General features: G+C 47.6%; 2 protein-coding genes and 1 pseudogene across 5 annotated transcripts in view; all 3 read right to left on the bottom strand.

Annotated features, from left to right (window-relative positions):
• Positions 1 to 22: 22 nt before the first annotated feature.
• On the bottom strand, positions 23 to 3,648 carry ZNF513 (zinc finger protein 513). Of its 2 annotated transcripts, none has more exons than XM_055252208.2 (4): positions 3,543 to 3,648; positions 2,875 to 3,030; positions 1,251 to 1,838; positions 23 to 1,155 (listed from the first exon to the last, which is right to left on the bottom strand). In XM_055252208.2, exons 2-4 carry the CDS (start codon positions 2,897 to 2,899, stop codon positions 332 to 334), a joined length of 1,437 nt encoding a protein of 478 aa, XP_055108183.2. In that variant the 5' UTR covers positions 2,900 to 3,030; positions 3,543 to 3,648; the 3' UTR covers positions 23 to 331. The 2 variants fall into 2 exon arrangements, with proteins under 2 accessions (XP_055108183.2, XP_055108182.2); XM_055252207.2 differs by lacking the exon at positions 3,543 to 3,648 and adding an exon at positions 3,254 to 3,519.
• A 314-nt stretch (positions 3,649 to 3,962) lies between these two features.
• Positions 3,963 to 24,107, bottom strand: part of PPM1G (protein phosphatase, Mg2+/Mn2+ dependent 1G) — a 29,903-nt gene continuing 9,758 nt past the window's right edge. Inside the window, exons 2-11 of one of the 3 annotated variants that reach the window (XM_063623859.1) lie at positions 10,173 to 10,242; positions 9,282 to 9,367; positions 8,836 to 8,968; positions 7,745 to 7,867; positions 7,452 to 7,546; positions 6,731 to 6,871; positions 6,145 to 6,379; positions 5,238 to 5,367; positions 4,888 to 4,990; positions 3,963 to 4,578 (exon numbers count right to left, since the gene is read on the bottom strand). In XM_063623859.1, coding sequence (XP_063479929.1) covers positions 4,372 to 4,578; positions 4,888 to 4,990; positions 5,238 to 5,367; positions 6,145 to 6,379; positions 6,731 to 6,871; positions 7,452 to 7,546; positions 7,745 to 7,867; positions 8,836 to 8,968; positions 9,282 to 9,367; positions 10,173 to 10,242 — 1,323 coding nt within the window. In that variant the 3' untranslated portion in view covers positions 3,963 to 4,371. Of the gene's footprint in view, positions 4,579 to 4,887; positions 4,991 to 5,237; positions 5,368 to 6,144; positions 6,380 to 6,730; positions 6,872 to 7,451; positions 7,868 to 8,835; positions 8,969 to 9,281; positions 9,368 to 10,172; positions 10,243 to 24,107 lie in introns of all 3 variants that reach the window. The other 2 variants (XM_055252196.2, XM_063623860.1) reach the window with 2 other exon arrangements.
• LOC129467640 (ferritin heavy chain-like) lies at positions 16,127 to 16,825 on the bottom strand (annotated as a pseudogene).

The following is a 24,107-nucleotide window of genomic DNA, read 5'->3' as shown; positions in this document are numbered from 1 at the left end:
GCCAATTCAGCATAGACATGGCTTTGTTAGTGTTTCCTTTATTACAAAGCACTGAAATAAGTTAAATAAACAGGTGGGAGGCTGGGCAGTCCCCCAGCTGGTTTGTCCACAGCCCCTGGGAGCAGTGGCGGTGAATACAGGGCCCTTCTCACTGAGCTCGTGAAGTGCATCAGTCAAGGCAAGGCCCCCTGGTCCATATGGGCCCCCCGCCCATGGGGTTGGGCTGGTCCTTATAGTGCCTAGGTTAGTCTATGTGGAGCCCCTGGCCAGCGGGGGAGAAAAAGGTGGCTTCTGGTCCGTCTGTATAAAACATGGGGAAGAAGGACCTAGTTCAGGGTAAGTCTGTATGGACAGCCCGGCTGCCAGCAGTCCCCAGGGCTGGTGGGCCCCGAGAGCTCAAAACAGAGGATGGGCTATGAGGTGGGGCCCAGCCCTCAGAGGCAGAGAGACCAGGCCCTCCTGCCCCACCGTGGCCATGCACCTTCTGGTGGCGCTTGTAGTTGTCCCAGTGGCCCGTGGTATAGGCGCAGGTGGCACAGCGGAAGGGCTTCTCGCCTGTGTGCCGCAGCATGTGACGTTTGAGGTTCATGCTCTGGTTGCAGCTGTAGTTGCAAAGGCTACACCGAAAAGGTTTGTCACCAGAGTGGATGCGACCATGACGCTTGAGGTTGGCCAGATTGCCACAGGCATAAGGGCAGAGGGGGCACTTGTAGGGCTTCTCTCCTGTATGGACACGCTGGTGCCGTTTCAGGTTATCCAGATGAGCAGAGGCATAAGGACAGCGGGCGCAGCGGAAGGGCTTCTCACCACTGTGTGTCTTCATGTGCCGGGCCAAGTGGTTGGGATAGTGAGTGGCAAAGGGGCAGAGGCTACAGGCAAAGCCTTTGTCACTGGGGCCCTGGGGCCCCCCACTGGCACCCCCTCCAGCCTCTCGCATGCAGCGCCCACACATGGCAGCTCCCAGCCGACTACCCTCACCCTCCTCCAGCTCTTGTCCACAGCCCCGGCAGGTCCAAGGGAATAGCAGCTCTGGCAGTGGTTCTGATACCGTCCCGCAGAGGCCCTCCCCTTCACCCCGCAGCTGCCCACAGTCTGGCAGGAAACTGGCACCACCTGGTGGCACATGGAGGCTCAAATCTGGAAGGAGCAGAGCATCTGTGGGGACAAAGACCTGGGCTATGAATCCAATCCAAGCATTCCTAGGGCCAGCCACCCATGTCCCAAGATCTTTGGTCCCTGGTGTGTCTTACCTTCAGGTCGCCGGGGCACCGCCCCGTCCTGCTCTGTGGGACTGGGAGGCCGGGCTGGTCGTGGAGCACAGCAGCGGAAGCCACAGGTCGGGCAGGGAGGAGTGGGGGGCCCTGCGTGGGTACGCTGATGCCGCCTCAGGTTGCCCAGGCTGCTGCAGGCAAAGGGGCAGTGGGGACAGCGGTAGGGCTTCTCGCCAGTGTGGGTGCGGGTATGTCGTGTCAGGTTGACGAGCTGGGCTGAGGCGTAGGGGCAGCGGCCACAGCGGAACGGCTTCTCTCCGCTGTGTGTCTGCATGTGCCGCTTCAGGTGGCTCGAGTAGTGGGACACGAAGGTGCAGAGGCGGCATGAGTACAGTAGCCGTGGGGGCAGCAGGGGCCCCCCACCCTGCCCTCCTGCCCCACAACACGGCCCCTCACCTGTCGGCCCCCCACACAGCTGGCAGGCTGGGCCTGGCCTCTCACCCCTGGCCTCCCCTGGACCCCTGGCTGGCTCCTCAACTTCACTCTCCGCACTTAGTGCCCGGCCGCCCCCAGACTCATCGTCGCTCAGCCCATAGGGAAGCCCAGGCCTGGCCCCCAGAGAGTCTCCTGGTGAAATAGACATGAGAAGAGACATCAGCATGGGGTAGGATCAGGCTCCAAACTCTCCCCTTTTCACTTATGGTCTCCCCACTTGCTTGGCTCCACCCTTAGCTTTGATGATCCCTTTAGTTCCCTCCTAGGAATCAAGGTCTCCCCTGCAGTAATTCCAGAAAATTCAACATGAATTGTCTACCTCTTATACTGGACTAATCTAGTGATGGTAGAATTGATCTGTATCTAGTTTCACTGAATGGGCAAGGATCAAGGGCTCACAGTGGATCACAGACTGAAATGAATCCATAATGTAATTAATTATTGAGATAAGAAAGTAAAAGTACGAAAGGCAGAGAGCCCCAAGACCTTTTTCTAAGCTCTATTGCTAAGGCCCCTTTTAGTAAGGAACTGATATAAAATAAAACCTATCTCTGAGGCAAAATTTGGAGGGAAGTGGAGACAAAGTAATGCATGTAATACCACTTGCCTGCCTAAAGAACAGATTGATATTTACATGGATCCCCTCAATGACTTTCAAAAAACATCTTGCATAAGTGGATGGGTAGTGCAGCAAATTAGGGTAGGGTGATGCTAAGATCACAGGGAAGAGGGACATGGAAGGATAAAGACAGAAACTAAAACCTCTCAATACAAAAGGAGCTCACGCTGCAGGTGAAAGGGAGTTAGATTAGACCTAAGTACTGGGTTGAATGATTTACAGAGAGTTTGCTTCCCTGAACCTCTCTTAAAAGTAAATACACATAAGGAATGGGCTAGGGAGAGGAACAGGGCATTTACTTTTAATCAGTTGCTCCATGTGATTTACCAACCCTCCTATTCCTATCACCTTTGACCAGGCCTCAGAACTTCACCTCAACAAAGTGATGGAAGTGATTGGACATTAAACAAATGAAGTCATCTAGCTCAAATGTAAACTAAACCAGCCCTCGGTTGTGGCAGGAAATGGTGTACTGTTCACCTAACCTGCCTCCTGAAGGGCTGGGGTCTCCAGCGGCCGCTAATCCTTAACTAAGACCCGAAAACCCACCTTCCGAGTCTCTCTCGAAGCCCATGAGCTGGTCACTGTTGCCGTCGCCTTCCTCCTCTTCCTCTTCCTCCTCAAACTCCAGATCCTGGCCTAGTAGCAAATCACTCTCCAATACCAGGGCCCCGGGTCCTTCGTCGAGGGAGTCTTCAGTATCCACTGAAGAGGGGAGGGGGCTTGTGGATTCTCCCTCAGGAACCAGCCCTCGTGGACCACACTTCCCGTACTCGCTGACCCACTCTGATTCCCTTAGTGCCTCGGTGGGAAGCTAGGAGTCTGGATCGCCCACTTCATCCCTCAGGAGTCCCCCTCCACCCAGACCTGAGCCCACTCCACTGACCCCACCCCCACTCCTCTCCCCTCAAGGCCCCTGACCCCTGACCTTTGACCCCCTCGCATTTCACGGGCTGCGGGTGGCTTTGCTTCCTTCGGGGCATCGTGACCGGCTCCAGCCCGACGAGCCTCCGGCCTGCGGCCGCCCGACCCCGCCCCTCCTATCTCGGCCCGCCCGTCTGCCCTTCCTTTCAGGGACCGCGGGCCGCCCCCATGCAGCGGCGCGGGCCTTGGGCAGCCCCTGGCCCTGGCCCCGGCGCCCAGCTCAGGCCGCTCCCGCCGCCGCCGCCGCTTCCATTCATGGAGCCCCCTACCCCCCTACGGAGACCAGCTGGTACCTCCGTACTCGCTTCCGCTTCCGCCGCCGCAGAGACGCACGGGACGCGTAGTCTGTGGGAAGGGGCCACGGCAGGAGCCTCAAAGGCGTGACCGGGAAGTGATTGTGACGAGGCGGGGAGCAAGCCAATCAGCGGCCGGGGGGAGCCGCGCAGGAGGCTTCCTGCCCGACTCCAAGCTTCAGGCCAGCCAGACCGGTCCCGACCTGTCCCTTGGGGAACTAGATCATTTCTGGCTCCAGGAGGGGGCGAGGGGCAGCCGCGACGCCCGCCAGGCCGACCTGTCAGCAGCTTGCTCTGGGCTCCCCATACACGCGCAGGACACACACGAGCACACGCACACACTCACATGGGGGCTCGCCAGATGCTACAGATGGATCCAAGTGGGGGGCCACGGCAGCAGAAAAAAAAGGACACGATGCGTACGATTATGTTTTGGCCTTTAGTCTGAAAAAGTGTTGATTGAAAGTGTACAACAGAGAGCGGGTGCAAGCGGCCGAGGGCCATGGAGCCGCCAATAAAAAAGAATGTCCTTAAATAAAGTGTTCACAGAGTAAAAACCAGAACCGCCAGTCCTTCCCTCCAACAAAACAGAGCACAGGCACAGAACCGGTGATGAGCCCGAGGAGCAAAGAGGCGGCTGGGGAGGACAGCAGAGGCTCCCGGCTGCAGTGTGGAAGGAGAGCCCTCTTTGGAATGGGCGGAGTAAAGCCACCCAGCTCCCCCTGCACACCTCATACCCACTGCTAAGGCTAAAGGAAAAAGACAAAACTCAGTCTCAGGTCCGGAGGGCTCAGAAAACAGTCTAGGTGGGCAGGGGTCTGGATGACTGCTAGTCCCGCTTGGCCTTCTTCTTCTTGTCGCTGCTGCCATTTTCTTCAGCCCCCTCAGTAGAGAGCACCTCCTCTAGTTTTCGCTTGCCACTCTCTGGCTGGAGCTCTGCTGTGTTTCGGGGCTTGAAGCAAATGATGATGCAGGTCATGTTGTCACACCCTGTACCATCCCCCGAAGTGTCTGGTGCCAGGCACTGATCCAGCAGCTAAAAAAGGGATGGGGGTAGTTCAGCCACAGGGTTTGAACACCTTGCTGGGAACCTAGAGGGCTGGCTTGCTGAGTCAGGGTGGTAGGAGAGGAATGGGCAAGAGGTATCACAGAACGGCCCACCTGCTAGTACATAAGACATAAGGCTAAGTCAGGGAAATGAGAGAAGGTGGAACTTTGTAGTCGGGGTTTAGCTTCTGTCAGCAATTAATGATAATGCTCCCAGATTGCCGACTTAGCTCAGATGAAAAGAGTAAACCATGGCTGTGCAGACCAGACACCCTCTCTTCTCCACCCTGGTACTCACCTCTTCCACAATGGATGACAATAGCCGAAGCTCCCCATTTTCATCACGCTGGCCGATCTTTGATTGAATGAAATCTACAACTTCCTGGCTGCTCATCACATTCCTGGGGTTGAGAACAACAGTCAGAATCTTCCAGTCTCACTAAGGCAGAGTAGAGGAGTATGGACAGAGGTGGTGGCCCAGGCCAGTGTAAATAACTACAGAAATTCTCAGCTCTGCCTTAGTCTGGGTGCTCTTCACTCACCAAGAGGTCTAGGTCTGCCTAGGCTCTAACCCTAGAGGTGCCCTGAGCCCTATAAGAGAAGACATGCTGCAGAAAGGGGAATTTAGGGCATTCTGCCAGTGCTCACCAGATGCCATCACAGGCAATGACCATGAATTCATGGTCGTCAGTGAGAGTCAGCACCTTGATGTCAGGAAGGGCTGAAATCATCTGTTCCTCAGGTGGCAGGTTCTTGTTTCTCTTATAGAAGTGGTCCCCTGGAGTAAAGGAATGGTTGGTTGATGAGCAGTTTGGATACTTCCCACAGACTTGTGTTTGTGGCAGATCAAACCTTGCCATTCATTTCCCTTCTTTACAAAGTTCCATAATCTAGCGGAATGGAGAACTGAGTCCTAAGTCCTATTTTTTCTAGTTTCAACCCTGCCACCAGACTGCTGAACCTTAAGAAAGTCACTCACTGGTCTTTTTCTTTTAAATCTTTTTTTTTTTTTTTTTTTTTTTTTGTGACGGAGTTTCGCTCTTGTACCCCAGGCTGGAGTGTAATGGCACGATCTCGGCTCACTACAACCTCCGCCTCCCGGATTCAAGCGGTTCTCCTGCCTCAGCCTCCCAAGTAGCTGGGATTGCAGGCTTGCGCCACCATGCCCAGCTAATTTTTGTATTTTTTTTTTTTTTTTTTTTTTAGTAGAGATGGGGGTTTCACCATGTTGGCCAGGCTGGCCTTGAACTCCTGACCTCAGGCAATCCACCCGCCTCGGCCTCCCAAAGTGCTGGGATTACAGGCGTGAGCCACCGCGCCCGGCACTCACCGGTCTTTTTCATCATTCAAATGTTACATGAGATGGGTATAATGATACCTATGTATAATGATACCTATACCTATCTTAGTTATTTCACAGGAATATAAGAACAGAGGTAGTAGATATTAAAGTGCTTTGAAAGGCACAAGCACTAGGAAGATCAAAGTTTGCTACTAGGTAGTCTGGGACAGAGAGAAAGACCCTAGAAGTCTTTCCCAGTTTCTTAGCCCTTACCAATGGCTCTGGAGAGGTTGAGGCCCCCGTTGACTCGCCCATCCATGGTGACCTTGCCACCAGCATTCTTGATGCGTGCTAGTTCTACTTCATCCTCTGGTTTGTGATCATAGGACATGTCTAAAGCTTTGCCAGCCTCAGATACCACACAGCGAGAGTCTCCTGCGTTGGCTACAATCAACTGCTTCCCTCGTATCAGGGCCACCACCGCTGTTGTACCACTGTCAGAGCCAGGCTTAAGAGGAAGAAAGGGAGCATCATGGGAGCTTCTGAACATGCGTTCCTCACTGATGTGCTCCTGACCGTTCACCTATGCTTGCTTTCACTGGGACCCCCAAAAGAGCTTTAACAAACAGGAGAAGCACAGATTGCATCTTTCTAGAGACAGCAGCACACTCCCTCTCCCTTGTTTTTAGATAACTCGACCCCAAAGGCTTACCATCTCATTCCCCTTGCAGAATAAATCCCCATGACTATTACTTCCATCCTAAAGTATCAGGGTGATCCTCTGTCTCAAAATCAAAATTAGGGGACTCACACCTGCCTTGTGGCTTTTCAAGACTCATTGCTCCCCTTCCCCACACACCTCCTCTTTGCCTTCCATCCCTGGCACCATCATCTCTTCTTCTTCTTCTTCATCGTCCTCTTCAGCCTCCTCGGTGTCATCCTCATCTTCCTCATTCTCTGCCTCCTCACTGCTGTAGCCATCCTCTTCCTCGCTGCATTCCTGCCATGGGGAGGATCCCAGACTGCTGAAACTGGGATGATACCCTCCCTCCCCACAGCTCATACTCAGAATCAAGAGGCCCTGACTGAACACAGGTCCTCAAAACTCTGAAAGATATAAGTATATGGTCATGAAAATTGGGGGGATGGAAAGGGCTAGCATGAGTACAACTGACATCCTGAACTGGGCTTAGCAGTCACTAGCAAAAAGCCCAGGACAAGGCAAGGGCTGCCAGCCAAAAGTATCTTTCAGGCACTGTGGCCAGAAAATAAATTTTCCAGAGAAGAAAACAGTCAACTAGCCAAGGTAACAACTATCTCCTTGTTCTCTCTCTAGGAGACAGACTCTGAAAAGCCAGAATTAGATCTGCTTGTTATAGTACCAACAAAGGAAGAGGTAAGAAGGCAAATGGTACCTGCGATGATGGAGCTCAACGAATTCAAAGCTAAAGCTTAGAATACAGTGGGTCTTGGGGGATGATGTCAAAATAGGAGAAGGAAAGAGAGTTGAAAACTACAAACGGCAACCATATAGGACCTCTCTGCAACTTCAGCATCTGCCTGCCCTCACAGGCCCTTACCTCACTGTCTTCCTCTTCCTCCTCCGCCTCATCTGACTCATCCTCACTGTCCTCAAAGAACTTGGACTTAGCAACTCGAGGCAGCTTGTCAGAGGCTGAAGAGCAGGAAGGCCCAGCCTCACCAGTGGGAATGCCAGGCTCACCAACTTGGCCTGCCTCAGTCCCACGTTCCGAGTTGGAGGAAAAGCCTGTGTAGGCCTTGGCTGTAGGGCCATTTTCCTGTGAAGGAGTTTCCCTAGTTGAGTCCTCAGGTCCTGCCTCCCCATTGAGGCCCTGGGACCCTGGTTCCTCGCCTGTCCCAGCTCCAGATTTGCTGTGGGGAGGGCCCTTGTGACAGTTCTGCCCGTAGCGTGTCAGCAGCTCTTCAATAGTCATGGTAGCCTCTTCATGCAGCAGTGCAGCCTCCTCATTGTCCACTGCAGGGAAGAGGCTAAATCAGAGCCCCCATGCCAGACTCCTCATGGGATCCGTCCCTCTCACTACCTCAACAGCCCTTGCAGCCTCTAACTTCCCCACAACCTCCCACTCCTAAGGTTCCTCTCACTCAAGTCTCAGAAGAACACGCCCTAGCTCCTCCTCCTCCACAGACTTCTTTTGGTTTTTGTGTTTCATCCCCTTCTTAATCAAAACAACACTAGTTACTATACTTCCCCTCTGAGGTCTCATTTGTTATTGTTAAGTTGTAAAAACCCTATTCTGGCTGAGGATCCAGGAAGCCCACAATGCTATTGTGAATTAGGATTTAGGCTTAATGACTGGCTACTGGAGCTAATAACTGCTCCAGTCTTGAGGGGAAAAAAAAGCACATAAATACCAGCAGGAACCAGGAAGACCCCATCACAATGACAAAAGATAATGTATATACAATATATACAATGCTTACAGCTCAGATGCCACTCAATGAAGATAATTCTCTCCCTCCTTTTTTTTTTTTTTTTGAGACGGAGTCTCGCTCTGTCGCCCAGGCTGGAGTGCAGTGGCGTGATCTTGGCTCACTGCAAGCTCCGCCTCCTGGGTTCACGCCATTCTCCTGCCTCAGCCTCTCCGAGTAGCTGGGACTACAGGCGCCCGCCACGACGCCTGGCTAATTTTTTTTTGTATTTTTAGTAGAGACGGGGTTTCACCGTGGTCTCGATCTCCTGGCCTCATGATCCACCCACCTCGGCCTCCCAAAGTGCTGGGATTACAAGCGTGAGCCACCGCGCCCGGCCATCTCTCTCTCCTTTTCATAACCACATACAATGCAGGAGAACACCATAGGTTTCTTTAACATAAGGACTCCCCAGGTCCCTAGAAAGCCATCCTATCTTAGAATTGATAAGTAATATTAAAGAATATTTCTTAAAAGGCTGATTTCCCCTCAAACAAGGGATGCCACACTCACCATCATCTTCATCAGCTACTTTTTCTTTTTCATCTTCATCCTCAGTGGGTCGCCCTGCAATCTGTGCCAGCTCTTTAATGACTTCCTCAGTGGTCAGTTTGGCATCAATAGCCAAGAAGGCATCTTCTAAAGCCTGAATATAAGCAAAAGAGTCTAAGACTGGTACAAAATGAACTCCCTATATACAATCCTGAGCACAAGGATGGAATACAAATTAGAGTGTGAGCCACCACACTAAGAGACACTCACAGATAAAAACAGTTCAGAGGCCTAGGAATAATAAGGCAAGTCTAAAAGGCGGCCAATAAGCTCGTTTTCGGAACAGAATTCTTCAACAGTAAATAAGCAGCAGCAGCTACAGGACAAAAAGAAAGGAAAAGCCCAAGGGCTAGAGAACAAGCGAAAAGCCTACACAAGCGAGGAATGGGCAGTGTAAGCAGACAGACCTTCTGTAGCTTGCCTTCCTTGTAGGCCTTCTGATCTTTGATGATATCAGGAAGATATTTGGCACAGTACAAGGCAACTTCCTCCCCTAGAAGGAAAGGAAGGAAGGTCACCTGGAACACTGCTCCCCACACACAGAAAGTGATAGAATATTTATATGCCATACTGGAGTGAACCCCAAGGGTTGAGGGGATAAATATCTTAGCACCCTTGAACCCTATTTGAAGGACACTGTTTGGGGAAGTTCTGATCCAAAAAAATGGATTTCACCATCAATTCTCTTGGGTATAAATATCTCGTCTTTTCTCACCTGTATACTTAGTTCTCCAGTGAAGATAAAGAATCAGCTTATCTGGGTACACATTTTTTTTTTTTTTTTAAGACAGTCTTGCTCTGTTGCCCAGGCTGGAGTGCAGTGGCATGGTCTTGGCTCACTGCAACCTCCACCTCCCAGGTTCAAGCGATTCTCCTGCCTCAGCCTCCCGAGCAGCTGGGACCACAGGCGCACGCCACTATGCCCAGCTAATTTTTGTATTTTTAGTAGAGATGGGGTTTCACCATATTGGTCAGGCTGGTCTCGAACTCCTGACCTCGTGATCCACCATGCTGGGATTATAGGCGTGAGCTACCGCGCCTGGTCTAAAAATTTTTAAAAATAAAAATAAAAAAAGATAAAGAGGCTCTTTGGATTAAAACAAGTCCTGGTGAGATTATAAACCAATACAGTACCTACTGGGAAAAAAGAATGACAGAATACAGAAAAACAGCACCAGGCAGGAAATGATAATGAGGGCCAGACTCTGGAAAGTAAATGAACAAGGGAACTGTTCTTGCCCTGGAACCTCTGGAATTGGGGTCCTATTAATGTTACCAGTATGATCTGTTAAAGTTACCTCCATGTCCATCGTAGACAGAAAACATGGCTGTCTCACTGTCCAGCTCAGGAATACAGTTGTGAGCATCCTAGGAAAAGAAGAGCATAATCGGCATGTCTCAAAGTCAAAGAATATTCCTCAGGTCACAGGGATCAATGCCACACCTTACTAACCTTTCCCTGGCTGGCCTATATGGCCTAGAAATAAGAATGGAAGAAGGAATGATAAAATAAATACAGAGAAAGAAAAGAGGAGGGAGGCAAAGGAGGAAAGGGGAAGGAGAAAAGGAAGAAAGAATCAGGTTACTACTTCTATAATAACCTCAACCTAGGAGATATCTCAGTCCAGATGGCAGAATATTTGGCTGCTGGGAATAAACCTGACCCTTTTGGATCTGTGGAAGCTACGGGAAAACCAGAATAAAGGATTTTTTTTTTTTTTTTTTGAGACAGAGTCTCACCCTGTCACCCAGGCTGGAGTGCAGTGGCACGATCTTGGCTCACTGCAACCTCCGCCTCCTGGGTTGAAGCGATTCTCCTGCCTCCGCCTGTTGAATAGCTGAGATTACAGGCACGTGCCACCATACCTGGCTAACTTTTGTATTTTTAGTAGAGATGGGGTTTCACCATGTTAGGCTGGTCTCAAACTCCTGACCTTGTGATCTGCCGTGATCTGCCTGCCTCAGCCTCCCAAAGTGTTGGCCAGGCTGTATACAGCTTTATTTATTTATTTATTTTTTATTATTATTATTTTTTGAGACAGAATCTCGCTCTGTTGCCCAGGCTGGAGTGCAGTGGCGTGATCTCTGCTCACTGCAAGCTCCGCCTCCCAGGTTCACGACATTCTTCTGCCTCAGCCTCCCGAGTAGCCGGGACTACAGGCGCCCACTACCACGCCCGGCTAATTTTTTGTATTTTTAGTAGAGACGGGGTTTCACCATGTTAGCCAGGATGGTCTCGATCTCCTGACCTCGTGATCCACCTGCCTTGGTCTCCCAAAGTGCTGGGATTACATAAGTGAGTCACCGCACCCGGCCTACAGCATTATTTATAATAAAAAACAGTTGAGGCCGGGTGTGGTGGCTCACGCCTGTAATCCCAGCACTTTGGGAGGCCGAGTTGGGCAGATCACGAAGTCAAGAGATCGATACCATCCTGGCCAACATGGTGAAACCCCGTCTCTACTAAAAATACAAAAATTAGCCAGGCGTAGTGGTGTGCGCCTGTAGTCCCAGCTACTTGGAAGGGTGAGGCAAGACAATCACTTGAACCCGGGAGGTGGAGGTTGCAGTGAGCCAAGATCACACCACTGCGCTCCAGCCTGGGCGACAGAGTCAGACTCCATCTCTAAATAAATAAATTAATTAATTAATTAAATAAAATTAAAAAAACAGTTGTAACCATCTAAATTTCCAGGAATAGATTACAAATGGTACATAACTCTAGTGGAATACATGTAGCTGTTAAAAGCAAATATATGTTAATCTGGAAATGAGTTCACAATATCTTAAGTGGTTAAAAGCAAAAAGTTAAAAAAGTATCTACATGTGAGGACGGCCGCAGTGGCTCACACCTGTAATCCCAGCACTTTGGGAGGCCCAGGCGGGCGGATCACGAGGTCAGAAGATCGAGACCATCCTGGCTAACATGGTGAAACTCCTTCTCTACTAAAAATACAAAAAATTAGCTGGAGGTGGTGGCAGGTGCCTGTAGTCCCAGCTACTTGGGAGGCTGAGGCAGGAGAATGGCGTGAACCCAGGAGGCAGAGCCTGCAGTGAGCCAAGATTGTGCCACCGCACTCCAGCCTGGGCCACAGAGCAAGACTCCGTCTCAAAAAAAAAAAAAAAAAAAAGTATCTACATGTATATGTGAGTCTGGAAGATCACATAGCAAACAACCACAGAGGGTGAGATTTGGGTAATAATTTCTACTTTTCGACATTCATTTTTAAATTTTTGTACGATAAACCACATTGTTCCATTCTGAATAAGGACAACAAACACACCTAAGAACTGGCCTCAAGTTGCCATTCTACCATATAGTGCATGATCTCTGGTCAGCTACCTTATGGTGTGCCTCAATTTTATCCTCTGTGATGTGGAATTACAATATCCACCACACCCACATCATCACAGAACTGTTGATAATGATGCAAAACACGTAAAAGCCCTTTGTAAACTGGAATTTGCTACATATATATATATACACACACACACATACACATATATGTATATTCTGCTCTGAAATTTAGCACGCATTTCACATTTTTCTTTTTTGTTCTTTTTCTCAAAGAGGACCACCCACAATAAAGATTCATCTTACACCTTGAGGTCTCAGTCCCGAGAACTACTGCACAATTACCCTCTCCTTCACTTCTTGGTGAGGCTTGGGATCTATATTATGATTTGTAACTGCTTCACCTTCCCTAAACACTTTAATTTGCCCCCTTTACATGTTTGCTCATAACCTTTACCCATACCTTTGCTTCTCTCTATCCCTTACTGAGACAGAGCCAAGTATTTCAACATGGTCTCTTAGTAATCTAGAAAAACTCACCCAACCTTGTATAACCCCACCAACTGATTTATGCCTGAATCAGAACTACTAAGTTTGCTAGTCATAAAATGTTATGAGATTGGCTGGGTGCGATGGCTCACACCTGTAATCCCAGCGCTCTGGGAAGGTAGGCAGAACTGATTGAGATGAGGAGTTGGAGACCAGCCTAGGCAACATAGCAAGACCCCGCCTCTACAAAAAAATTTTAAAATTAGCCAGGCATAGCAGCATGCACCTGCAGTCAGTCCTAACTACTCGGAACACTGAGGCAAGAGGACCACCTGAGCCCAGGAGGTGGCGGCTGCAGAAAGCTATGATGCACCACTGCACTCCAGCCTGGGTGACAGAGGGAGACTCCTTCTCTAAAAGAAAACAAAGTTATAGGATCACATTGACTATGGTCATTACTTCATTTCAGCATCTTTTTTTTTTTTTTTTTTTTTTGAGATGGAGTCTCCCAGGCTGGAGTGCAGTGGCGCGATCTAGGCTCACCATAACCTCCACCTCCCAGGTTCAAGCAATTCTCCTGCCTCAGTCTCCCGAGTAGCTGAAATTACAGTAGGCACCTGCCACCATGCCCAGCCAATTTTTGTATTTTCAGTAGAGACGGGGTTTCACCATGTTGCCCAGGCTTGTCTCAAACTCCTGAGCTCAAGTGATCTGCCCACCTCGGCCTCCCAAAATGCTGGGATTACAGGCGTGAGCCACTGCGCCTGGCCAAACAGAGAAATTATCCTCTCTTCCTGGATTAACATTTTTTCTTAAACTCCTGATCTCAAATCCTTCTCCTTCAAGATCTTACTTCACAGAGAATGTAATAACCTTAACAGCAATTCAAATAGCCATTTTGGCAGTGGCTCATGCATGTAATCTCAACATTTTGGGAGGTCAAGGCAGGAAGATTGCTTGAGGTCAGGAGTTCAAGACCAGCCTGGGCAACATAGTGAGACCTCATCTCAACAACAACAACATCCCCAAATAGCCATTCTGCAGACTTATTTCCCCTAGCTATTATGTCAGATTAAACAGTACAAACCATGTCAGTTTTTTTTTTTTATTTTTCAGTGTTTATTTTAGAATTACAGAGTACATGTGTTAAGTTTGTTAGAAAGGTATACTGTGTAATGCTGAGGTTTGGGGTATGACTGAACCCGTTTCCCAGGTGGTGGGTGTAGTATCAAATAGGTAGTTTTTCAGCTGTTCCTCTGCCACACAACCCCCACTCCCACCCTGCTGCGCCACCACCTCTAGTAGACCCCAGTGTCTATTGTTGCCATCTTTATATCCATGTGTACTTGATGTTCAGCTCCCACTTACAAGTGAGAACATGCAGTATTTGGTTTTCTGTTTGTGTTAGTTCGCTTAGGATAATGCCCTCCAGCTACATTCATGTTGTTGCAAAGACATTATTTCATTATTTTTAATGGGTGTATAGTATTCCATGATAGCTATGTACCATATTTTCTTTTCTTTTCCAGTCCACCCCTGATAGGCACATGAGTTGATTCAATGTTTTTGCTATTGTGAATAGTGCCACAATGAACATACAGGTACATATGTTCTTTTGGCAGAATGATTTATTTTCCTTTGGGCATATATCCAGCAATCAGATTGCTGGGTCTAATGGTAGTTCCACTCTTTTTTTTTTTTTGAGACAGAGTCTCGCTCTGTCACCCAGGCTGGAGTGCAGTGGTGCAATCTCGGCTCACTGCAAGCTCTGCCTCCCGGGTTCATGCCATTCTCCTGCCTCAGCCTCTCCGAGTAGCTGGGATTACAGGCGCCCACCACCATGCCCGGCTAATTTTTTTGTATTTTTAGTAGAGACGGGGTTTCACCGTGGTCTCGATCTCCTGACCTCGTGATCCGCCTGCCTCGGCCTCCCAAAGTGCTGGGATTACAAGCGTGAGCCACCGCGCCCGGCCTGGTAGTTCCACTCTTAGTTCTCTGAGAAATCTCCAAACTGACAGTGCCTAAATTAATTTACACCTTCACCAACAGTGTACAAGTGTCTGCTTTCCTCTGCAGCCTCACCAACGTTTCTCATTCTTTGACATTTTAACAAAAGATGTTCTGACTGGTGTGAGATTATCTCTTTGTGGTTCTGATTCGCATTTGTCTGATGATTAGAAATGAGCATTTTTTCATGTTTGTGGGCCACATGTACGTCTTTTGAGAAGTAACTGTTCATGTCCTTTGCCCACTTTTTAAGGGGGTTATTTGCTTTTTGTTAGGTTCCTTATAGATTTTGGATATTAGACCTTTGTTGGATGTATACTTTGTGAATATTTTCTCCCATTTTATAGGCTGTTTACCCCCTTGATAGTTTCTCCTGCTGCATGTCACTTTTCTTGAAAGATCTCTTGGATTCTGTGTAGTTCTATACCTCTGACTGCCTGTTTCTACAGGATATTCATTTTTTCTTTTTTTTTTTTTTTTTTGAGACAGAGTCTAGCTCTGTTGCCAGGCTGGAGTGCAGTGGCGTAATCTCAGCTCATCACAACCTCTGCCTCTCGGGTTCAAGCAATTCTCCTGCCTCAGCCTCCTGAATAGCTGGGATAACAGGCACGCGCCGCCACACCCAGCTAATTTTTGTATTTTTAGTAGAGATGGGGTTTCACCATATTGGCCAGGATGGTCTCGATCTCCTGGACCTCATGATCTGCCCACCTCGGCCTCCGAAAGTGCTGGGATTACAGCGTGAGCCACCGCGCCCGGCCAGGATGTTCTTTCTTTCTATACCTCAAACTTAACACATGTAATCAGGAAATCAGCAGTCTGCAAAAAAAACAATCAAGAGCTTCCCTACAGGTCTTATTTCTGTAAACAGAATCTTAACTCTCCCAGGCAACACTTAATACCAGAGTCATGCTTAACTTCCTGGCTGTCTTCCACCATCCATCACTGAGTCCTGCTGCATTCCCCTTCATCATGTTGTTGTTCCTGGATTACTTTGTTTTGTTGGTTTTATTTATTTATTTATTTTTTGAGAGAGAGAATGTCTCCCTGTCACCCAGGCTGGAGTACAGTGGCATGATCTTAGCTTACTACAACCTCCGCAGCCCAGGTTCAAGTGATTCTCATGCCTCAGCCTCCCAAGTAGCTGGGATTACAGGTGCGCACCATCACGCCTGGCTAATTTTTATATTTTCAGTAGACATGGGGTTTCACCATGTTGCCCAGGCTGGTCTCAAACTCCCGACCTCAGGTGATCCTCCCGCCTCAGCAGGCCAAAGTGCTGGGATTTAGGCATGAGCCACTACGCCAGCCCATAGTACATTTTTTTTTTGGGCGGGGGGGGGGGGTTACCAAATTTATTTATTTGAAGGAATAGTACAAATCAAAGAACTTAAGTGGGTATCTTGGTACAACTTACAGAAAAGGTAAAGGAAACCCCAACATGCATGCGCTGCCTTGGTGACAAGGAAAGTCACCCCCCGGCTATGGGGAAATTAGCCTGAGGCTTAGCTTTCATTATCACTGTCTCCCAGAGTGTGCTTGTCAGAAATATTCTGCCAAGCCAGATTCAGGTGCTCCCATCTTGTGCAAGTTGGTCACGTGGTCACCCAATTCTTTGATGACTTTCACCTGTTTATTCAGGTAATGTGTCTCAATGAAGTCACACAAATGGGGGTCATTTTTGTCAGTGGCCAGTTTGTGCAGTTCCAGTAGTGACTGATTCACATTTTTTTCCAAATGTAATGCACACTCCATCGCATTCAGCCCACTCTCCCAGTCATCACAGTCTGGTTTCTTGATATCCTGAAGGAAGATTCCGCCACCTCCTTGGTTCTGCAGCTTCATCAGTTTCTCGGCATGTTCCCTCTCCTCATGAGATTGGTGAAGAAAGTATTTGGCAAAGTTCTTCAAAGCCACATCATCGCGGTCAAACTAGTAAGACATGGACAGGTAAACGGAGGAGGCATAGAGCTCCAGGTTGATCTGGCGGTTGATGGCGGCCTCTGAGTCCTGGTGGTAGTTCTGGCGCACCTGCGAGGTAGACGCGGTCGTCATGGCGGCGACTAAGGAGAGGCGGCGGCAGCGGCAGCGGCGGCTGCATGGCGCTGGAGCAGCGGTGCGGGCCTTGGGGCAGTCCAAGGGCATTGTAGAGGTGACGGAAGGCTGGCTATGGCCCGCCGGCTGGGGTGAGGGACGAGAGCTGGGTTCCGTCCAAGCACTGTTGAAGCAGGAAACCCCGACGACTCTCGGCGAGGAACGTCTTAACTTTTAATTGTTTATTTTTTTTGAGACGGAGTCTCACTCTGTCGCCAGGCTGGAGTGCAGTGGCGCAATCTCGGCTCCTCGCAACCTCCACCTCCCGGGTTCAAGCGATTCTCCTGCCTCAGCCTCCCGAGTAGCTAGGACTACAGGTGCGTGCCACCACACCCAGCTAATTTTTTATTTTTATTTTTTTAGAGACAGAGTCTCACTCTGTCGTCCAGGCTGGAGTGAAGCGGCGCGATCTCGGCTCACTGCAAGCTCCGCCTTCCGGGTTCACGCCATTCTCCTGCCTCAAAACTCCTGAGTAGCTGGGACTACATGCGCCTGCCACCACGCCCCGCTAATTTTTGTATTTTTAGTAGAGATGGGGTTTCACCGTGTTAGCCAGGATGGTCTCAATCTCCTGACCTCGTGATCCACCTGCCTCAGCCTCCCAAAGTGCTGGGATTACAGGCGTGAGCCACCGCGCCCGGCCTAATTTTTTATTTTTAGCAGAGATGGGGTTTCACCATATTGGCCAGGCTGGTCTCGAACTCCTGACCTCAGGTGATCCACCTGCCTCAGCCTCCCAAAGTGCTGGGATTACAGGTGTGAGCCACCGCACCTAGCAACAGTAAACTTTAGTAATAAAAATTAGTAAACTTTTCCTTTCTGGAGTAGTAATTTTTAAAAAATAATTACTATTTCATCTTACCATATGCTTTCATCTTCAGGAAACACACTATAATGGCTTTAAGCTGTTTCTTAGTTCATAAGTGATAGCTCAGAAGCGTCTGAATTATTTTCCCTGAATTTCACTACCTGGCCTAGTGCCTACATAGGCTAAATCATTTCTGATCATTCACATGCTCAAGATCTTCTTGTGGCTGGGCACAGTGACTCCCGCCTGTAATCCCACCACTTTGGGAGGCCGAGGCAGGCAGATCTCAAGGTCAAGAGATCGAGACCATCCTGGCCAACACGGTGAAACCCCATCTCTACTAAAAATACAAAAAAAATTATCCAGGCATGGTGGCACGTGCCTGTAGTCCCAGCTACTTGGGAGGCTAAGGCAGAAGAATCACTTGAACCCGGGAGGCGGAGGTTGCAGTGAGCCGAGATCGTGCCACTGCACTCCTGCTTGGTGACAGAGTGAGACTCTGTCTTTAAAAAAAAAAAGATATTCTTGCAACTGGAATGGTATTTCATTTTCCAGGAGTTTGACACAATTTAGGAGGTTTTTCCTGCACACAATGGCCACCCATTTCCAATTAAACATTCATAAAAACACCACAACCACCCACCTCACTACCTCATACCCATTAGAATAGGAACTATTAAAAAATAATAATAAAAGTAAAACCAGGCACAGTGGCTCACGCCTGTAATCCCAACACTTTGGGAGGCCAAGGCGGGTGGATCACTTGAGGTCAGGAGTTTGAGATCAGCCTGACCAACATGCTGAAACCCCGTTTCTACTAAAAATACAAAAAATTAGCCGGGTGTGGTGGCGCATGCCTGTAATCCCAGCAACTCATGAAGCTCAGACAGGAGAATCGCTTGAACCTGGGAGGCAGAGGTTACAGTGAGCCAAGACCGTGCCATTGCACTCCAGCCTGGGTGACAGAGTGAGACTCTGTCTCAAAAAAAAAAAAAAAGAAAAACTTAATTCTAGCACCTTGGGAGGCTGAGGGGGGCAGATCACTCGAGGTCAGGAGTTCAGGACCAGCCTGGCCAACATGGCAAAACCCCATGTCTACTAAAAATACAAAAATTAGCTGGGTATGGTGGTGGGCTGGGGCATGAGAATCACTTGAACCTGGGAGGCAGAGGTTGCAGTGAGCTGAGATCATGCCACTGCACTCCAGCCTGGGCAACAGAGTGAGACTCTGTCTCAAAAACACAAAACAAAACAAAACTGGCTGGGCATGTTGGCTCATGTCTCTAATCTCATTATTTTGGGAGGCTGAGGTGGAAGGACCACTTGTGCTCAGGAGTTCAAGACCAGCCTGGGTAACACAGTGAGACACTGTCTCTACGAAAAAATTTTTAAAATTAGCCATGCATGGTGGTGCACACCTGCAGTCCCACCTATGTGGAGGCTGAGGTGGCAGGACTGCTTGAGCCCAGAGGTTGAGGCCGCAGTGAGCTATCACACTGCACCACTGCACTCCAGCATGAGCAAGAATAAGACCCTGTCTCAAAAAAAAAAAGAGAAAAAAGAAACCATTAAAAAAAAAAAACAGATAATAACAACTGCTAGCAAGGATGTGGAGAAACTGAAATTCTTGTGTACTATTGGTGGAAATGTAAATGATACATCTGTTGTAAAAAACAACATGGAGGCTGGGCACAGTAGCTCACACCTGTAACCCCAGCACTTTGGGAGGCCAAGGCAGGCGGATAATTTGAGGTCAGGAGTTCGAGACCAGCTTGGCCAACATGGTGAAACCCCGTCTCTACCTAAAAATACAAAAATTAGCTGGGTGTTGTGGCGAGCACCTGTAATCCCAGTTACTTGGGAGGCCGAGGCAGGAGAATCACTTGAACCTGGGAGGCAGAGGTTGCAGTGAGCCAACATGGCACCACTGCACTCCAGACTGGGCGACAGAGCAGGACTCCGTCTCAAAAAAACTTTTTTTAAATTAGGCAGTCACTAAAAGAAAAATACTGTATGATTCCACTTACAGTATGAAGTATCTAAACTAATCAAATTCATAGAGACTGAAAATAGAATGCTATTTGCCATGAGCTGGGGGAAAGAGAATGGGGACTTATTTAATGGGTATAGAGTTTCAGTTTTGTAGGATGAAGAGTTCTGGAAACTGGGTACACAACAATGTGAATGTATTAAATACTACTCAACTGTGCATTAAAAAAATTTTTAAGGCTGGGCGTGGTGGCTCATGCCTGTAATCCCAGCACTTTGGGAGGCCGAGGCAGGCAGATCACTTGAGGTGAGGAGTTAGAGACCAGCCTGGTCAACATGGAGAAACCCCGTCTCTACTAAAAATACAAAAATTAACTGGGCATGGTGGCGCATGCCTGTAATCCCAGCTACTCAGGAGGCTGAGGCAGGAGAATCTCTTGAGCCCAGGTGGCGGAGGCTGCAGTGAGCCAAGACTGCAACCATTGCACTCCAGCATAGGTGATAGAGCAAGACTCTGTCTCCAAAAAAAAAGAAAAGAAAAGAAAAGAAATTACTAAGATGGTAATTTTTATGAAAACTTTTTTTGTTTCTCTTGAAACAGAGTTTTGCTCTTGTTGCCCAGGCTGGAGTACAATGGCATGATCTAGGATCACCGCAACTTCTGCCTCCCTGGTTCAAGTGATTCTCCCTCCTCAGCCTCCCGAGTAGCTGAGATTACAGGCATGCACCACCATGCCCAGCTAATTTTGTATTTTTAGTAGAGATGGGGTTTCTCCATGTTGGTCAGGCTGGCCTCGAACTCCCGACCTCAGGTGATTCACCCATTTTGGCCTCCCAAAGTGCTGGGATTACAAGCGTGAGCCACCACACCCAGCCACAATGAAAATTTTTAAAGAAAAAAAAAAAAGCCAACAACTTTCCACAAAGAAGAGCCCAGGCTCAGATGGCTTTATTTGTGAATTCTACCAAACATTTACAGAAAAATTAATACCAATGATTCACAAACTCTCCCATCACATAGAAAAGAAGGCAACACTTCCCATTTCATTCTATGAGGCCAGCATTACCCTGATTCCAAAACCAGACAAAGACATTACAAGAAACTACAGATCAATATCTCTTATGAATATAGACACAAAAATCCTCAACAAAATAGTAGCAAACGAAATCCAGCACCATATAAAAGGATAATACACATTGATCAAATAAGACTCATACACCAAAAAAATGCAAGGTTGGTTTAACATTCAAAAAAATCACTTAATGCAATATAGCATATCGGGAGACTAAAGAACAAAACCCTATGATCATCTCAATAGGTATTATAAAAGGCACTTGACAAAATCCAGTGCTCATTAATGATAAAAAGACTCAATGCCAGTCTGGGCAACATAGTAAGACCCTGTTTCTATAAAAAAAAAATTTAAAAAATTAGCCCAGTATGGTGGTGCATGCATGTAATCCCAGCTACTAAGAAGGCTGAGGCAGGTGGATCTCTTGAACCTAGGAGTTCAAGGCTGCAGTGAGCTATGATTGAGCCACTGTGCTACAGCCTGAGTGACAGAGCAAGACTGTCTCTAAAAAAGTAATATAAAATAGACTCAACAACCTAGGAATAAAAGGGAACTTCCTAAACCTGATAGAGTACATCTATGAAAAACTCAGTCGGCCGGGCGCGGTGGCTCACGCCTGTAATACTCCCCCAACTGATCTACAGATTCTGCATAACCCCTATAGAAACCCAGGTGCCTTTGTGCAGAAATTGACAAATTAATCCTAAAATTTAGATGAAAAACAAATTTTAAAAACATTTCAAAACGTACTAAAAAGCTACAGTAACCAAGATAGTGTATTACTGGCATAGGGATATGTAGACCAATGAAATGGACTTGAGAGTTCAGAAATAAAACCCTCACATTTATGGTCAATTTATCTCTGACAATGATGCCAAGATAATTCAATGGGGGAAAAGAACAGTGGTTTAAACAAACACTGCTGAGACAACTTGATATCCACACACAAAGAATGAAGTTGGATCACTCCCTCATAACATTCACAAAAATTCACTCAAAATAGATCACAGAAACAGCTAAAACTATAAAACTCTTAGAAGAAAACCTAAGAGAAAACTTGTGACTTTGGGTTAGGCAAAGCTTCTTAACAAAAACAAACAAACAAAATAGACAAGTTGGACTTTATCAAAAGTAAAAACTTTTGTTTAAAAGACACCGTCAAGAAAGCAAAAAGAAGCTGAGTGCAGTGGCTCACGTCTGTAATCCTAGCACTTTGGGAGGCCCAGGCGGGCGGATCACGAGGTCAAGAGATCGAGACCATCCTGGCCAACATGGTGAAACCTCGTCTCTACTAAAAATACAAAAATTAGCTGCGCATGGTGGCGTGTGCCTGTAGTCCTAGCTACTTGGGAGGCTGAGGCAGGAGAATGGCTTGAACCCGGGAGGCAGAGGTTGCAGTGAGCTGAGATCATGCCACTGCACTCCAGCCTGGCAACAGAGCAAGACTCCGTCTCAAAAAAAAAAAAAGAAAGCAAGCAAGCAAAAAAAAAAAAAACCAGGGTGCAGTGGCTCATGACTGTAATCCCAGCACTTTGGGAGGCTGAGGCAGGCAGATCACCTGAGGTCAGTAGTTCAAGACCAGCCTGGCGAACATGGTGAAACCCGGTCTCTACTAAAAATAAAAAATTATCTGGGAGTCCCAGATAACACACCTGGGTCCCAGCTACTCGGGAGGCTGAAGCAGGATATCTTGAACCCAGGAGGCAGAGGTTGCAGTGAACCAAGATCGCGCCACTCCATTCCAACCTGGGTGGTCAGAGCAAGACTGTCCCCCGACCAAAAAAAACCAACAACAACAACAACAACAAAAACAAAACAAAACAAAAAAAGAAAGCAAAAGTCCACAAAAATTAGAGAAAATATTTGCAAATCATATATCTAACAAACTTGTATTCAAAACATACAAAGAACTCTTACACATCAAAAGACAAAAAGACAATCCAATTAAAAATGGACAAAGGCTTTGAATAGACATTTCTCCAAAGAAGATACACAAATGGCCAATAAGCACATAAAAGATGTTCAAACATAAGGCCTGGCATGGTGGCTGTAGCCTGTAATCCAGCACTTTGGGAGGCCCAGGGAGGCGGATCCTTTGAGGTCAGGAGCTCGACACCAGCCTGAACAACATGGTAATGCCCTGTCTCTACTAGAAATACAAAAAATTAGCTGGGTGGGTGTAATCCCAGCTGCTAGGGAGGCTGAGGCAGGAGAATCGCTTGAACCTGGACAGAGTGAGATTCTGTCTCAAACAAAAAATTCAAACATCATTAGCCATTTAGCCATCAGAGAAATACAAATCAAAACTACAATGAGATACCATCTCACACCCACTATTAGTCATTATAAAAAAGGTGGATAAGTGTAGTGAAGATGTGAAGGAACTGGCATCCTCATATATTGCTGGCAGGAATGTAAAACGGTACAGCCACTTTGGAAAAGAGTTTAGCAGTTTCTCAAAATGTTAAACACGTAGTTACCATACGACCCAGCAATTCCACTCTTTGGTATATAACCAAGAGATATGAGGACATATTTCCACACAAAAATTTGTACATAGTATCACTATTTCTAATAGCAAAAACAAAAACAAAAACAAAAAAAAAAGTGGAAATCCAAAATGTCTATCAACTAATGAATGGATAAACAAAATGTGATATATCCATACCATGGAATATTATTCAACCATAAAAAAGAATGAAATACTGATTGATTCATGGCACAACATTGATGACACTTAAAAATATTATGCTTGGCCAGGCGTGGTGGCTCACGCCTGTAATCCCAGCACTTTGGGAGGCCGAGGCGGGCGGATTGCCTGAGCTCAGGAGCTCGAGACTGCCCTGGGCAACATAGCGAAACCTCATCTCTACTAAAATACACACACAAAAAATTAGCTGGGTGTGATGGTGGGTACTTGTAGTCCCAGCTACTCGGGAGGCTGAGGCAGGAGAATCGCTTTAACCCAGAAGGTGGAGGTTGCAGTGAGCTGAGATCGCATCACTGCACTCCAGCCTGGGTGACAGAGGGAGACCCTGTCTCCAAAAATTAAAAATTAAAATTAAAAAATTATGCTTAGGCACAACTATGATACATCAACCGAAAAATATCAGGCCGGGTATGGTGACTCATGCCTGTAACTCCAGCACTTTGGGAGGCTGAGGTGAAAAGATTCCTTGAGGCCAGGGGTTCAAGACTAGCCTGGACAACATAGTAAGACCCTGTCTCCATGAAAATAAATGAATAAATAACAATAATTAAAATTGACCTCCTGGAGATAAGAAAAAGAGTTAACTAGGAGATAAGAGAAAATTCAAGAATTGTTAAGTCATTAATTTGGGATGGAGTACTGGGTCTTTTGCTTCCCTTCCATCAACTAAGTGAGGAAGGTTCCAACAGAAGCAAATGGGAGTGCCTAAAAGAAAACTAGCATCTCTTTCCTGGTTACACAGGCAACAGACTTGGTGATCTGCCTGAG

The sequence above is a fragment of the Symphalangus syndactylus genome, chromosome 18 (assembly GCF_028878055.3).
Source record: "Symphalangus syndactylus isolate Jambi chromosome 18, NHGRI_mSymSyn1-v2.1_pri, whole genome shotgun sequence".
In the NCBI taxonomy this organism is placed as follows: Eukaryota; Metazoa; Chordata; class Mammalia; order Primates; family Hylobatidae; genus Symphalangus; species Symphalangus syndactylus.
The sequence above is the reverse complement of the archived record's forward strand: the minus strand, read 5'-3'. Positions and strand labels throughout refer to the sequence as shown.

Excerpts from the sequence above, each read along its gene's own strand:
- ZNF513 (XM_055252207.2), bottom strand. The coding sequence starts at position 3,308 with ATGCCCCGAAGGAAGCAAAGCCACCCGCAGCCCGTGAAATGCGAGGGG. Across the intron at positions 1,839-2,874 it reads CTTCGAGAGAGACTCGGAAG|GAGACTCTCTGGGGGCCAGG; the intron begins GTGGGTTTTCGG and ends CTATTTCACCAG. Across the intron at positions 1,156-1,250 it reads GGTGCCCCGGCGACCTGAAG|ATGCTCTGCTCCTTCCAGAT; the intron begins GTAAGACACACC and ends TTGTCCCCACAG.